The sequence below is a fragment of the Bombina bombina genome, chromosome 4, assembly GCF_027579735.1.
Source record: "Bombina bombina isolate aBomBom1 chromosome 4, aBomBom1.pri, whole genome shotgun sequence".
Classification (NCBI taxonomy): domain Eukaryota; kingdom Metazoa; phylum Chordata; class Amphibia; order Anura; family Bombinatoridae; genus Bombina; species Bombina bombina.
Window position 1 is genome coordinate 823,967,197 of NC_069502.1, and position 13,748 is coordinate 823,980,944.

The 13,748-nt window shown below is 38.1% G+C and overlaps 1 protein-coding gene across 1 annotated transcript; it reads right to left on the reverse strand.

Annotated features, from left to right (window-relative positions):
• Positions 1-2,172: 2,172 nt before the first annotated feature.
• On the reverse strand, positions 2,173-10,614 carry LOC128657915 (gastrula zinc finger protein XlCGF66.1-like). Its single transcript, XM_053712342.1, has 4 exons — positions 10,510-10,614; positions 4,350-4,454; positions 3,273-3,414; positions 2,173-2,189 (listed from the first exon to the last, which is right to left on the reverse strand). Exons 1-4 carry the CDS (start codon positions 10,576-10,578, stop codon positions 2,173-2,175), a joined length of 333 nt encoding a protein of 110 aa, XP_053568317.1. The 5' UTR covers positions 10,579-10,614.
• Positions 10,615-13,748: the final 3,134 nt, after the last annotated feature.

Consider the following 13,748-nt stretch of genomic DNA (forward strand, 5'->3'; position numbering starts at 1 on the left):
CATATACAAACATACCTACTTATAAATCAGACACACATTCACTAAACTGATGAAAATCCCTATTTTGGTTTAATCCATAAGCAATGGAATAGGAGGTTAAGAGGGGAGCCTGAGGTTGTGTTTGAGTGAAGGAGAGGGAGTTCAGAGAGTGAGCATGGGCTGTGTGTGAAAAGGAGACTTACAGGGGAACAGTCATAGACATAAAGATATAAAAATGACTATGTTTGCAATTTGAATGACACTTTTTTTTTTTTTAAAATCCACAGTAAAAAGTACCCATACTTTGCTCTATTGTAGAGGGGTCATTGTGTGAGATAGCTGCAGTAAAAATGTATTGACACAATATGATTTTTTGGTTTTTAACCCTTAGTGAAGTGGTGGAAAATCACTACTTTTGCAATTTGTGTGACATTTGGGGCCCAATATTTTTAAAATTCCACAGTAAAAAGCATGCAAACTTTTTGATATTTTAGAGGGGTGATTGTGTCAGATAGTTGCAGTGAAAAACTTACTCGCACAATGGGAGATTTTGTTTTTACCTTAACGTGAATGTAAAGTTTGAGGAATGAGTGCCCGGTTTTTAATAATCCTATTAAAAACAGGGGCACTTTCATTCATCAAACTTTAAATTACACTGCTTTTGTTAAAATACTTACCTTTTCTTTCTGCAAGCCAATCCAGCGCTTCCTCCGCAAGCCTCTGACGACGTCAGAAATGATGATTCCGGCCTTCCACCAATCACGGCGTTGCTTTGGGCAATGATTCCCTGGGGGGGAAGCCGTGATTGGAGGATGCCGGAATCGTCATTCCTGACGTAAGAAGAGGCTTGCGACGGGGTGGAGAAGTGCTGGAGCGGCTTGCAGAAAGAAAAGGTAAGTATTTTAACAAAAGCAGTGTAATTTAAAGTTTGATGAATGAAAGTGCCCAGGGATAGGCAAGGTGTCCGTACACGGACACTGGTGTCCATGACTAGCCCTTGCAGTGTCCGCCACAACCTTAGTATATCTTTTCTTTCTGATTAAATAATAGGAATAAAAAAAATATGTAGTGTGAATAAAGTTAGTGGCTTGTCAAGAGACTGCTAGTGATATTGGGTGATAAGTTATGGAATAAATAAAGCCTGAGTGAAATACTGGATGTGTATCTGTATAATAACACCCAGTAGTGACACAGGCACATGGGTATAGCCAGAGGAGGGCTGGTTATAGAATCAGTGGTATCTGCATCAGTATAATAACACCCAGCACTAAATAATGACATAGTAGTGACACTGGCACATGGGTATAGCAAGAGGAAGGCTGGTTATAGGATCAGTGGTATATGCATCAGTATAATAACACTCAGCGCTATATAATGACACAGTAGTGACACTGGCACATGGGTATAGCAAGAGGAAGGCTGGTTATAGGATCAGTGGTATCTGCATCAGTATAATAACACCCAGCACTATATAATGACACAGTAGTGACACTGGCACATGGGTATAGCCAGAGGAGGGCTGGTTATAGGATCAGTGGTATCTGCATTAGTATAATAACTCTGAGCACTATATAATGACACAGTAGTGACACTGGCTCATGGGTATAGCCAGAGGAGGGCTGGTTATAGTTTCAGTGGTATCTGCATCAGTATAATAACACCCAGCACTATACAAAGACACAGTAGTGACACTGGCACATGGGTATAGCCAGAGGAGGGCTGGTTATAGGATCAGTGGTATTTGCATCTGTATAATAACACCAAGCACTATACAAAGACACAGTAGTGACACTGGCTCATGGGTATAGCCAGAGGAGGGCTGGTTATAGGATCAGTGGTATCTGCATCAGTATAATAACACCCAGCACTAAATAATGACACAGTAGTGACACTGGCACATGGGTATAGCAAGAGGAAGGCTGGTTATAGGATCAGTGGTATCTGCATCAGTATAATAACACCCAGCACTATAAAATAATGTTTTTAATTTCAAAATGTGCCTTGGTGTCCTTCACTAAGGTCTGTACTTTGGAAAAGGTCCTCCATAGCCTTTGTCTGTGCCTATCCCTGAAAGTGTCCCTGTTTTTAATAGGATTTAAAAAAAAACGGGCACTCATTTCTCAAACTTTACATTCACTTTAAGTGGAAATGTTGGAAAATTACTATTTTTGGAATTTGAGTAATATTAGAAACTCAAAATGTAAAATATTCTACAGTAAAACGTCTACATAATGTGTGATACTATACGGGGCCAGAGTGTGAGATATGTGCAGTGTAAATATATGCTGTATTAGTAGAATGATAAAAATAATTTTATCTTTATGCAGAATTATATTAAAATGTCAATTCATTGGTACTGAGATTTTACTAATTTATTACAAAAATGCTTACGCTTTGTTCAGTATTTTTTTAATGTAAAAAATAAATGCAACACAGTTAAAACATTTCTTATTAGCACAAATGTATGGTACAGCTGTCTTAATAAAGTGCAGAAAACTCCAGTCACCTACAGATATTTATAGAGGTTCCCTCTGCCTCACACACACACACTTTCTCTGTGTTTTTTTTATTGGTTTTTATTTTCTTTTTGGCCTGTATGACCCCTAGCACCCTCCCTTAACTTTTTTTGCAGACCAATATAACACTAATTTATCTTTCCCCCCCAGCTGACTTAAAGTATACTCACAACAAGTCTAAGGAACATTCACAGACCCACATTTGCAGCTGAAACTGCTCTCTGCATCAGGTAGTTACAGGAAGATAGTAAGATTTAGGTTTACATTTTTTATTTTTGATAGCTTTGTTAATTTTTTTCTGTAATTTTACATTTTTTTTTATTTTGTGTACTTTTAGCTTTGGGGTTTGTAGTGTTTTTTTTTTTTTTTTAAATAGACTGCCCTCTGGGCAGGCTTATCGCCTAGTATGTATATAAACATTTACATAAATATTTATATTTGCTGCCCATCTCTGCGAGACCCCCCTTCGTTGAGCTAGTTCTCATGCCATGTCTCACGGAGCCTATGGAAGCGTGCTCTCATGAGCACAATGCTTCCCAGCAATGTGAATGCAAGGTTGTGTTTCCATTGCGGCTAACTTGTAATACCAGTGCACATTTGCGTGCTCCGGTATTACTCAGTGGAGCGCAAATATCACTTTCGCGAAAGTGATATTTTGCGCTCCACTTGTAATCTAGCCCTATGTATTAATTGGAAATGTACTCTTTATCAGTCAGTTCTGTAGTGTATGTGCATTCCCTGAGTGAGATATTTATTACTACACAGTGTTACCTGAGCTCTCATTTCCTGGGATCTCCATAGTCCTTAGTGCTTGGTGAGTCTCCATCATGACGTCCTTGTAAAGCTCCTTGTGTCCCTCTATATACTCCCACTCCTCCATAGAGAAATACACAGCAACATCATCACACTTTATAGGCACCTGAAACACACACAACTCATTCAGCACTGACACAGGGACTGGTTCTGTCACACACTTTTACTGACAGAGCCAGGATAATGTTACTGAGACCATACAGAAGGTAGGAAATACACACAGGGCAGGTGACTCAGCAATGGGAAGTGCACTACTGTGTTCTAGGCCTCGCACCATCAGTATTGCTTGATTTGGTATTAGAAGTTATTACTTAAAGAATTTAACAAAAGACTGGAATCTGTTTTCTTTGAAATGTGGCAATTTTGTGGGCATCCTTGGTGATTATGCAGAAAATATTATGTAAATTCTTGGTTATATATAATATTATAGTCGTGTATACTGGAGTTTAATTTCAGATTTCCTGTGCTTTTTAAAGTGAATGTAAAGTGAACACGACTGCCTCACGGTATTGTATAGACTTTTAAAAATGAGCCTGAGTTTAATTCATGCAATTTTTTATATTTATTTTCTTAAATTTATACTGCTCCGACTATAAGCGCAGCTCTCCTGCCCTCCATATTGTCTAATTGATTGACAGATGACGATTCTTAAAACTACTAATCCTTGTTTCCCCCCCATGGGGCGTTCAGCCCCTTTGCATAAATGTCACGGCCTGGGGGGAAACAAGGATTTGTTGTTTTAAGAATCGTTATCTGTCAATCAATTACACAATATGACGGGCGGGAGAGCTGCGCTTATCGGCAGAGCAGTAAAAAGGTAATAATTTAGGAAAATAAATATAAAAAAATTACATGAATTAACCTCAGGCTCATTTTTAAAAGTCTATACAATACCGTGAGGCAGTCGTGTTCACTTTACATTAACTTTAATGTTTATACACAAATATATCTATTTTTAGGCTCTCCAATAAAAAACAAAACTAATACAGCCGGTCGCAGGGACACAAAGCTGTTATTATGACACATTCCATCAGCTCTCACCTCCTCTGTCAGCAGGTACATGATCTGCAGGGTGTGGGTTAGTATCCTCTCTGTTGTCATCTTGTCCCCGGTCATGTGACTCACTGTCAGTGAGTTAGTCACATGCTGCAAGAGTGAAACGTAAAAACATCACTGACTCCTCTTAAAGGGATATTCCAGCCAAAAAGAACACATTGGTGCATTTCAGTATTAAACAGAAGCAATTTTGTAATATAAATGCATTAAGAAAAATGCTTCTAATAAAAGCTATAGCTGTTTCAAACGTGTATTTAAGTATGCACCGTGCACCAGCATTTTTAACACAGCACTTGCTCAGAGAGCCTAAAGTGCTTGTAGCATCTGGTAATGACTCAACTTGTTAATTGCTGACATGATACAAGCCCCAGTGATGATCTGAGCAGCTACATTATTTAAAATGTGGGTGCAGTGACAATATCTAGCTATGCTTTACATGCACGTGCAGAGAGAAATGTTAACACAAACACAGTGATAACTTTTACTAGAAGCATTTTTGCTAATACATGTATATTGCTAATATCTTTCTATTCAAAGATATAATTAATCGATGTGCATTTAAATTTTGACTGGAATGTCCCTTTAAGTGTATATCCTGTTATAATATTCTCCATCTCATCATGGTCACATTCTGAGCACTTGTGTAAAACTTAGCTGGTGAGTTTAGCATGACAGTAAACTACACAATGTGACTGTTAAACACCATCCTAGTTAAAGGAACATTACACATTCATGACTCAGATAGAACATGCAGTTTTAAACAAACTATCTAATTTGCTTCATTCCCTTGGTAACCATTGCTGAAATGCAGTATAGTGAACTAGGTGCTGATTGGTGGCTGCACATATGCTTCTTGTCATAGGCTCAACTGATGTGTTAAGCTACCTGGGTATAGAAAGAATGAAGCAAATATAATACTAAAAGTAAATTGAAAAGTTATTTAAATGTGTCTGCTTTATCTGAATCACAAAATAAAAATTTTGGGTTTCGTGTCCTTTTAAAGGGTCAGGAAACCCCAACATTTTCTTTCATGATTCTAATAGAACATACAATTTGCTTCATTATCTTGTTAAAGGAATAGCATTGCACTACTAGAAGCTTGCTGAACACATCTAGCTAACCAATCACAGGAGTTAAATGTGTGCAAACATTAATCAGCCGTTACCGCCCTCTAGTGTAGGATAAGTGCATAGCTTCACCAATAATAAATTATATGATCTAATTAGTTAGAGAATGTAATCTTTTTCAATTGTATATCTGTATAGTATATCACAGCAATTAAGCCCTTTGTGGGTGTTAAACACAGACTTAAATATCACTAATAATAATTAATATGATCTAATTAGTTAGAGAATGTCATTTCATTAGAAAGGCCCTTTAAAAGGGACTTTAAACACTTTTAGATGGCAATACAAAATGATCAATTGTAAATATAAAAAAAGTCTGCAATATATCTTCATTATTTATTTTGTCCCCCTTTCCTGTAGTACTATTCTGAATTTGTGAGCTTTCAAGTTCCCTTTAGAAATGGAAGTGCAGAACACTGTTATATTCCACACAGCCATTGGCTGAAACTCGTGACCTATTTATGACTGTCTCTAATTGGCTATAGTAGAGAAGGTAACCTAAGTTACAATATGGCAGCTCCCATTGTTTTATGGACACTAGAACTTTTCACTTATTTTTTTCAATATTTAAACAACAAATTACACTTTAAAAAATAGGGGGGGGGCGGAGCCAGCCACAGAAGAGACAAGACATACAGTTCATGAGCTCCTGATAAATTAATTGATTTAGGGTTATATTTCCCAGATCTAAGCAAAGCTCCTGATCTACACTTACAAATAGGGAAAGCAGCCTGTTTAAAGACCCAGTTGGCAAATCTTTGGATAGTTGCTAAGGCAATTTCCTAGACCTTAATCGATTGGATTGACCACGAGGTAGCAGTGACTGTAGGCCTCAGAGACGCAGACTGATGTGAATGGAACTCTCTTTCATATAACCAAACATGGAAAAATTTTACTTACAGGTACAAACACTGCTTAATGATTTCAAGGAGAAGATGTATCACAGTTTAGATAACCTACTGCCTACAACTAAGGTTCACTCTATAAAAGAGGTCCACCTAATCTCTGGAATGGTGGAGGGTGCAGAACTGATAGCATACCGCAAGAGTTCTCAGCTAAATGTGAGGGGATCCACGTCGGAGCAGGAGCCTGACCACTTCAAGCAAGTCCCCTATGAGAGCAAGATATACAGCCCGCAAACTTTCTGCCTAGATGAGGGAGATATGGATATTTCTATGGGCTGGAGTATGAGCACCTTACAGTATCCTATGGAGCCTCCCTTACACGATATACATGTGAGAACATCCAAGCGACTCACAACAGAGAGGGACTTAGCTTCTCCGGATCTGCTAGGGGACAGTCTGGGCGCCGGTGGTGATCCTCGGCAGTCCGCTGGTGTCCTGACAATCCCTGATGGATTGCACTCTAGCACAAGTATTCCGGCGATTAATTCTGGCATAATTCCCGCAGGTGATAAACAAGCATGGCTGCACTTGCAGTGTGCTCAGTGCTCATACTACTGTTTCCTTAACGCAGTCAGTGTTGGCTAAAGCAGCAGGGCTTCCTACAGTAAGAGAAGATAAGTTCTCTGTATACTTAAGACTCTCTTCTACTGACTGCTAATCTATAAGACACTCATTGATATTAAAACATTTATTTTGGCACAGAAGGTCAATGTTGTTGTCAGATGGACTTGCTATGGTTTATCCTCTTACTCTTTGCATATTTTTTTTTTTTGTGCCTTCAATATGTTAAAACAGCCTACACACTGAGAGACACTGACGAAATTTTGTGATGTGTTTAGTTTGTGCAGACCTTGATATTTGTTTTATTACAGGTTTTTGGTTTGCTTACTTGTCATTTTTTTTTCTCTCACTGTTTCCTTTCCACAGGAATTACGTGCTATATAATGACTGTAGTGCCGAATCCACCAGAAGAGCTTAGTAATATGGATAGATATATATCCCCATAGTTTGCTGAATAGGTCAGCTGTCATCTAATAGCAATACATTGTTGGGGTAATTAGCGAATCTTTTAGCTTAGATCATCTTCCCAGCATAATAGGCATTAAAACTTTGTATGTTGCATCATGTAATGGGGGCACTGTGCTCTGTGGGCTAGATGTCTATATGTCAGATATTTATTAAGCTATTTAGACCTATATCTCGTGAGCTCTTTACATAAAAACAAGGCACACAGCAGAATGTGGCTTTAAAATAATATTCACGGAAGGAAGATGCAATTGCCACTTTGCGCCACTAGAGAGGAGTCATGGTTTGTGTATAACTTGTATATATCGCAAATTACTGTGCTCAATTACTTTATTACTTTTGCCTCCCCTAAGACTCCTAGCCCTGTATTTATAGAGATGTTAACCCCAGGCTTACTACATATCTTTATACATATATACATGAGCTATGATCAGGTAGTAATATGTGTTCTCCAATGTGTCTCACTTTCTAAGGATTCTGGTCGATTCACTACCAAGTGGTGGAAAGTTTCTGCTCCCCCAGGGGACTGCAATGTTCCTTCACTTGAATTATTTGTTTCACAGATGGGGCATAGCATAGCTAATATTCACTTATCTACTTGTATGCATTACTTTGCAATATAATGTAAGGGGATACATAAGTATCTGCTGCGTTTGCTTACAATACAGTGCAAATAGCCTAATTTGAGTGTTAAAGGTTATTTGTTAAAAAATATTTTTTGGTTAAGATGTAGGGCTGGGGACCCTAGACACATATTGAGCTATTTTAATCGTTAACCTGGATATTGGTTGACATCTTCATTGATAAGGGAAGGATTTCGATTCACCTTCTCTGTACCTCACATAAAGTAAGTTATAGGACGGCATTCCTATGTTTATCCCACTAATGTTGAGCCACATATCATAGTAATATATTTATGAAGCGCTCCTCAATTTTATTATGCTCAATTACTCCCTAGATTGGATCAAGTTAGTTAGCCCAGGGAACTATTGTTATTGCTATTGCAGAAAATACTCTCTACTCCGCAAGTGATACCTACAACCACGAATCCCCTTCCTGATTTTAATATCCTATGCAATTCTAGTATTTTTATTTTTCAAGCACCTTTAACACTGCGGTTTCAATGAAGCATTTTTCATAAATATTATAACCTTGGTATTTGGAACTCTACTATTGGTCCCTAGCAGTACATGAGTGTGAGCATGCCATCAGAGTTTCCATTAAGTGAGTGGAGCTACTTTCCCATTATATGTTGAGAAATATGGTGATTTTGGGGGTACTCCCCTCACTAGTACACGTTGTGGGGGTTGTGGGCTCCGCTGCCAGCGGCCAAGGCGGTGTGGGCCTCTATAATTATGAGTAGATTGTAGTATAACCCTGTTCCTTTCTCTTTTTTTTTTTGTTAGACGTGGAACTAAGACCTCAAGGTAAAAGCTTTAACATTAGTATGTCGCCCCCACCCTACACCTCTATAGCTAATAATTGTATATTCCAAATATACCATAAGGCTTCCAAGATTTAAAAAAAAGGTCCAAAGGAGACCAACATCCAACATCTTTCAGTAAATAGCTTTATAGCTAATCATCGCAATTTTTAACGTTTCAGAGCATAAAACCTCTTTTGTTTTCTAGTACCTGTTACCCATCGCACCTTAACCACCACCTCCCTCCCCCCACGCATAATGTGCCTCCTAGTTTAGGAGGACTACAACTGCGGCTTCTCTTGCCTATGCCGCAACTGTCACTATAGTGTTGACTCTACCTATCACCCCTAGCCCAGTAGGACTGACTAATATAACTTAACAGTTGAGTCTGCAATTTTAAAGTATTTTTAAATTGCCTTCTTCGAAGCTATTAAGTCCATGATAGGGCCCAAAAGTGACCCATTGTATCAGTTTGAAGGCTTCACTACTAATTCTATATTAAAATTAAAATTTGAGGTCTTGATATAGAGACCCGTAAGTGGTCTACTATAATTGGTTTAACCTTCAGTTGTTGTACTATATTTTTGTTGATTTTGGGCCCGAATGTGACCTCTTAAAAAGATCTGAAGGTTTAAAATGTTTGCCTTGGCATGTTGCTGAATTGTTTTTCTTTTTGCAGCAATTGTTAGCACTAATTGTTTGTGCCATATAGATCGCAACTACTGTTTATTACTAGTGCAACCATTATAAGTAACCCATAAGATGTAACTTGCAACAAGCAATTTCAAAATGTTATTGTATAATGCTGCAATTCCTTGTCTGTATGCTGAATCAATACCTCAATAAAAATATATAAAAAAACTTTAAAAAATACATCTACATGTTACTCTCAGATTGAGCTTTTCTTTGAATGAATCAATCTATCTAGCATTTATTTAGTGTTTAATGTCCCTTTAAAGTGTCAGTAAACCTCAAAAATAATGTTATAGAATTCTGCACATAGTGCAGAATTATATAACATTATATTAGCCTTATCTTTATAAAACATAATATTCCCTTTTGATTTTTTTAAAACAATGACATTTTTTCAGACCCGCTCTCTGTACTCTTCTGAGCGGGTCTGTTTTTTTCACACAGCGCATCGGGCCAGCTGTATAGTCACAGCCTGGCCCGACCGTGCCATTATACACAGTGCAGCTCGCTCCTGCTGTCTGAAAAACTCTCATTGTTTTAAAAAAATCAAAAGGAATATTATGTTTTATAAAGATAAGGCTAATATGTTATATAATTCTGCACTATGTGCAGAATTATATAATATTATTTTTGAGGTTTACTGTCCCTTTAAGTGCAGCATTACAAAAGGTCTGCACAAATAATACATGTTTTATAAATGCTAAAGGCAACCTAAAGAGCTACATATTGCTGGTCTGTGTATGGGGTTGATGGAACAAATAACAAAAGGCTGCTGTAAAATAACGGTCTCCTCTGGTAAATTTCTACAACAGAATATTCCCAGAACAAATTTACACTTTTGTATTTGCACAAACACCTTAAACACTGGATCTTTCTTTTCCTCTGAGCATCTGTCACCTCTTGTTGCTAAGCAACTAATACACATATTCACTGCAGAAGGTTACCGTGGTGTCGTTATGATGTTTTCTCACCTCTCCTGTCAGCAGGTAGAGAATCTCCAGGATGTGATTCAGGATCTGCTCAGGCAGCTTCTTCTTCATCTTGTTCGTGGTCAGTGATTTTGTGTAACACTGAGACCTGCAACAGTGGCACGTACATGACAGAAATTACAGATATGGGTATAATGGCCATACATACACCAACAAATATACATATGCATCTATCTAATCTATACACACATCTAAACTCTGCCTGTGAAATATATACGTAAATGTGAATATATATATATAATATAAATATATACAGGTAGCCCTCAGTTTACGCTGAGGTTAGGTTCCAGAAGGAATGGTTGTAAATCAAAACCCAGTTTATAATGTAAGTCAATGGGAAGTGAGGGAATTAGATTCCAGGCCCCTCTCAAAATTGACATAAGTAACACCTAATACATTATTTTTAAACCTTTGAAATGAAGACTTTAAATGCTAAACAACATTATAAACCTAATTAAATAATCACATAACAGACTGTATCATCAAACTAAGTTTAATGAACAAAACCATTTTTTTACTTGCACTACTTGCATTTTTCTGCAAACAGTTCTCTGCATTGTTAGCATGTTAGATAATATTGGGTCTGCACCTATTCTATGCATTTCAATCTGGACTGATTAAGCAGTTAGGCACCCTCACCTCAAGCAGCTGGACAGGAAGATAATAGGGAAGTGGCTGCTAAATCTTGCTGCTTTGAAAGCTGCTCTATAGCTAATGTCTGTTCTGTGTACACAGATTAACTTCAGTCTGCTAAGCTTGCTTAACTTTGCTGCAACACAAGCGGACAGCTCCACCTACTTGCTATTTTAATTAGTGCACTGCTTTTCAATAGCAGTCACATGACTGGGGAAAAAAGGTTGTTATTCTGAAACGGCGCAAATTGAACCGGCATAAACCGAGGGCCACCTGTATGTGTATATATATATATATATATATATATCATAAACATATACAAACATACCTACTTATAAATCAGACACACATTCACTAAACTGATGAAAATCCCTATTTTGGTTTAATCCATAAGCAATGGAATAGGAGGTTAAGAGGGGAGCCTGAGGTTGTGTTTGAGTGAAGGAGAGGGAGTTCAGAGAGTGAGCATGGGCTGTGTGTGAAAAGGAGACTTACAGGGGAACAGTCATAGACATAAAGATATAAAAATGACTATGTTTGCAATTTGAATGACACTTTTTTTTTTTTTAAAATCCACAGTAAAAAGTACCCATACTTTGCTCTATTGTAGAGGGGTCATTGTGTGAGATAGCTGCAGTAAAAATGTATTGACACAATATGATTTTTTGGTTTTTAACCCTTAGTGAAGTGGTGGAAAATCACTACTTTTGCAATTTGTGTGACATTTGGGGCCCAATATTTTTAAAATTCCACAGTAAAAAGCATGCAAACTTTTTGATATTTTAGAGGGGTGATTGTGTCAGATAGTTGCAGTGAAAACTTACTCGCACAATGGGAGATTTTGTTTTTACCTTAACGTGAATGTAAAGTTTGAGGAATGAGTGCCCGGTTTTTAATAATCCTATTAAAAACAGGGGCACTTTCATTCATCAAACTTTAAATTACACTGCTTTTGTTAAAATACTTACCTTTTCTTTCTGCAAGCCAATCCAGCGCTTCCTCCGCAAGCCTCTGACGACGTCAGAAATGATGATTCCGGCCTTCCACCAATCACGGCGTTGCTTTGGGCAATGATTCCCTGGGGGGGAAGCCGTGATTGGAGGATGCCGGAATCGTCATTCCTGACGTAAGAAGAGGCTTGCGACGGGGTGGAGAAGTGCTGGAGCGGCTTGCAGAAAGAAAAGGTAAGTATTTTAACAAAAGCAGTGTAATTTAAAGTTTGATGAATGAAAGTGCCCAGGGATAGGCAAGGTGTCCGTACACGGACACTGGTGTCCATGACTAGCCCTTGCAGTGTCCGCCACAACCTTAGTATATCTTTTCTTTCTGATTAAATAATAGGAATAAAAAAAATATGTAGTGTGAATAAAGTTAGTGGCTTGTCAAGAGACTGCTAGTGATATTGGGTGATAAGTTATGGAATAAATAAAGCCTGAGTGAAATACTGGATGTGTATCTGTATAATAACACCCAGTAGTGACACAGGCACATGGGTATAGCCAGAGGAGGGCTGGTTATAGAATCAGTGGTATCTGCATCAGTATAATAACACCCAGCACTAAATAATGACATAGTAGTGACACTGGCACATGGGTATAGCAAGAGGAAGGCTGGTTATAGGATCAGTGGTATATGCATCAGTATAATAACACTCAGCGCTATATAATGACACAGTAGTGACACTGGCACATGGGTATAGCAAGAGGAAGGCTGGTTATAGGATCAGTGGTATCTGCATCAGTATAATAACACCCAGCACTATATAATGACACAGTAGTGACACTGGCACATGGGTATAGCCAGAGGAGGGCTGGTTATAGGATCAGTGGTATCTGCATTAGTATAATAACTCTGAGCACTATATAATGACACAGTAGTGACACTGGCTCATGGGTATAGCCAGAGGAGGGCTGGTTATAGTTTCAGTGGTATCTGCATCAGTATAATAACACCCAGCACTATACAAAGACACAGTAGTGACACTGGCTCATGGGTATAGCCAGAGGAGGGCTGGTTATAGGATCAGTGGTATTTGCATCTGTATAATAACACCAAGCACTATACAAAGACACAGTAGTGACACTGGCTCATGGGTATAGCCAGAGGAGGGCTGGTTATAGGATCAGTGGTATCTGCATCAGTATAATAACACCCAGCACTAAATAATGACACAGTAGTGACACTGGCACATGGGTATAGCAAGAGGAAGGCTGGTTATAGGATCAGTGGTATCTGCATCAGTATAATAACACCCAGCACTATAAAATAATGTTTTTAATTTCAAAATGTGCCTTGGTGTCCTTCACTAAGGTCTGTACTTTGGAAAAGGTCCTCCATAGCCTTTGTCTGTGCCTATCCCTGAAAGTGTCCCTGTTTTTAATAGGATTTAAAAAAAAACGGGCACTCATTTCTCAAACTTTACATTCACTTTAAGTGGAAATGTTGGAAAATTACTATTTTTGGAATTTGAGTAATATTAGAAACTCAAAATGTAAAATATTCTACAGTAAAATGTCTACATAATGTGTGATACTATACGGGGCCAGAGTGTGAGATATGTGCAGTGTAAATATATGCTGTATTAGTAG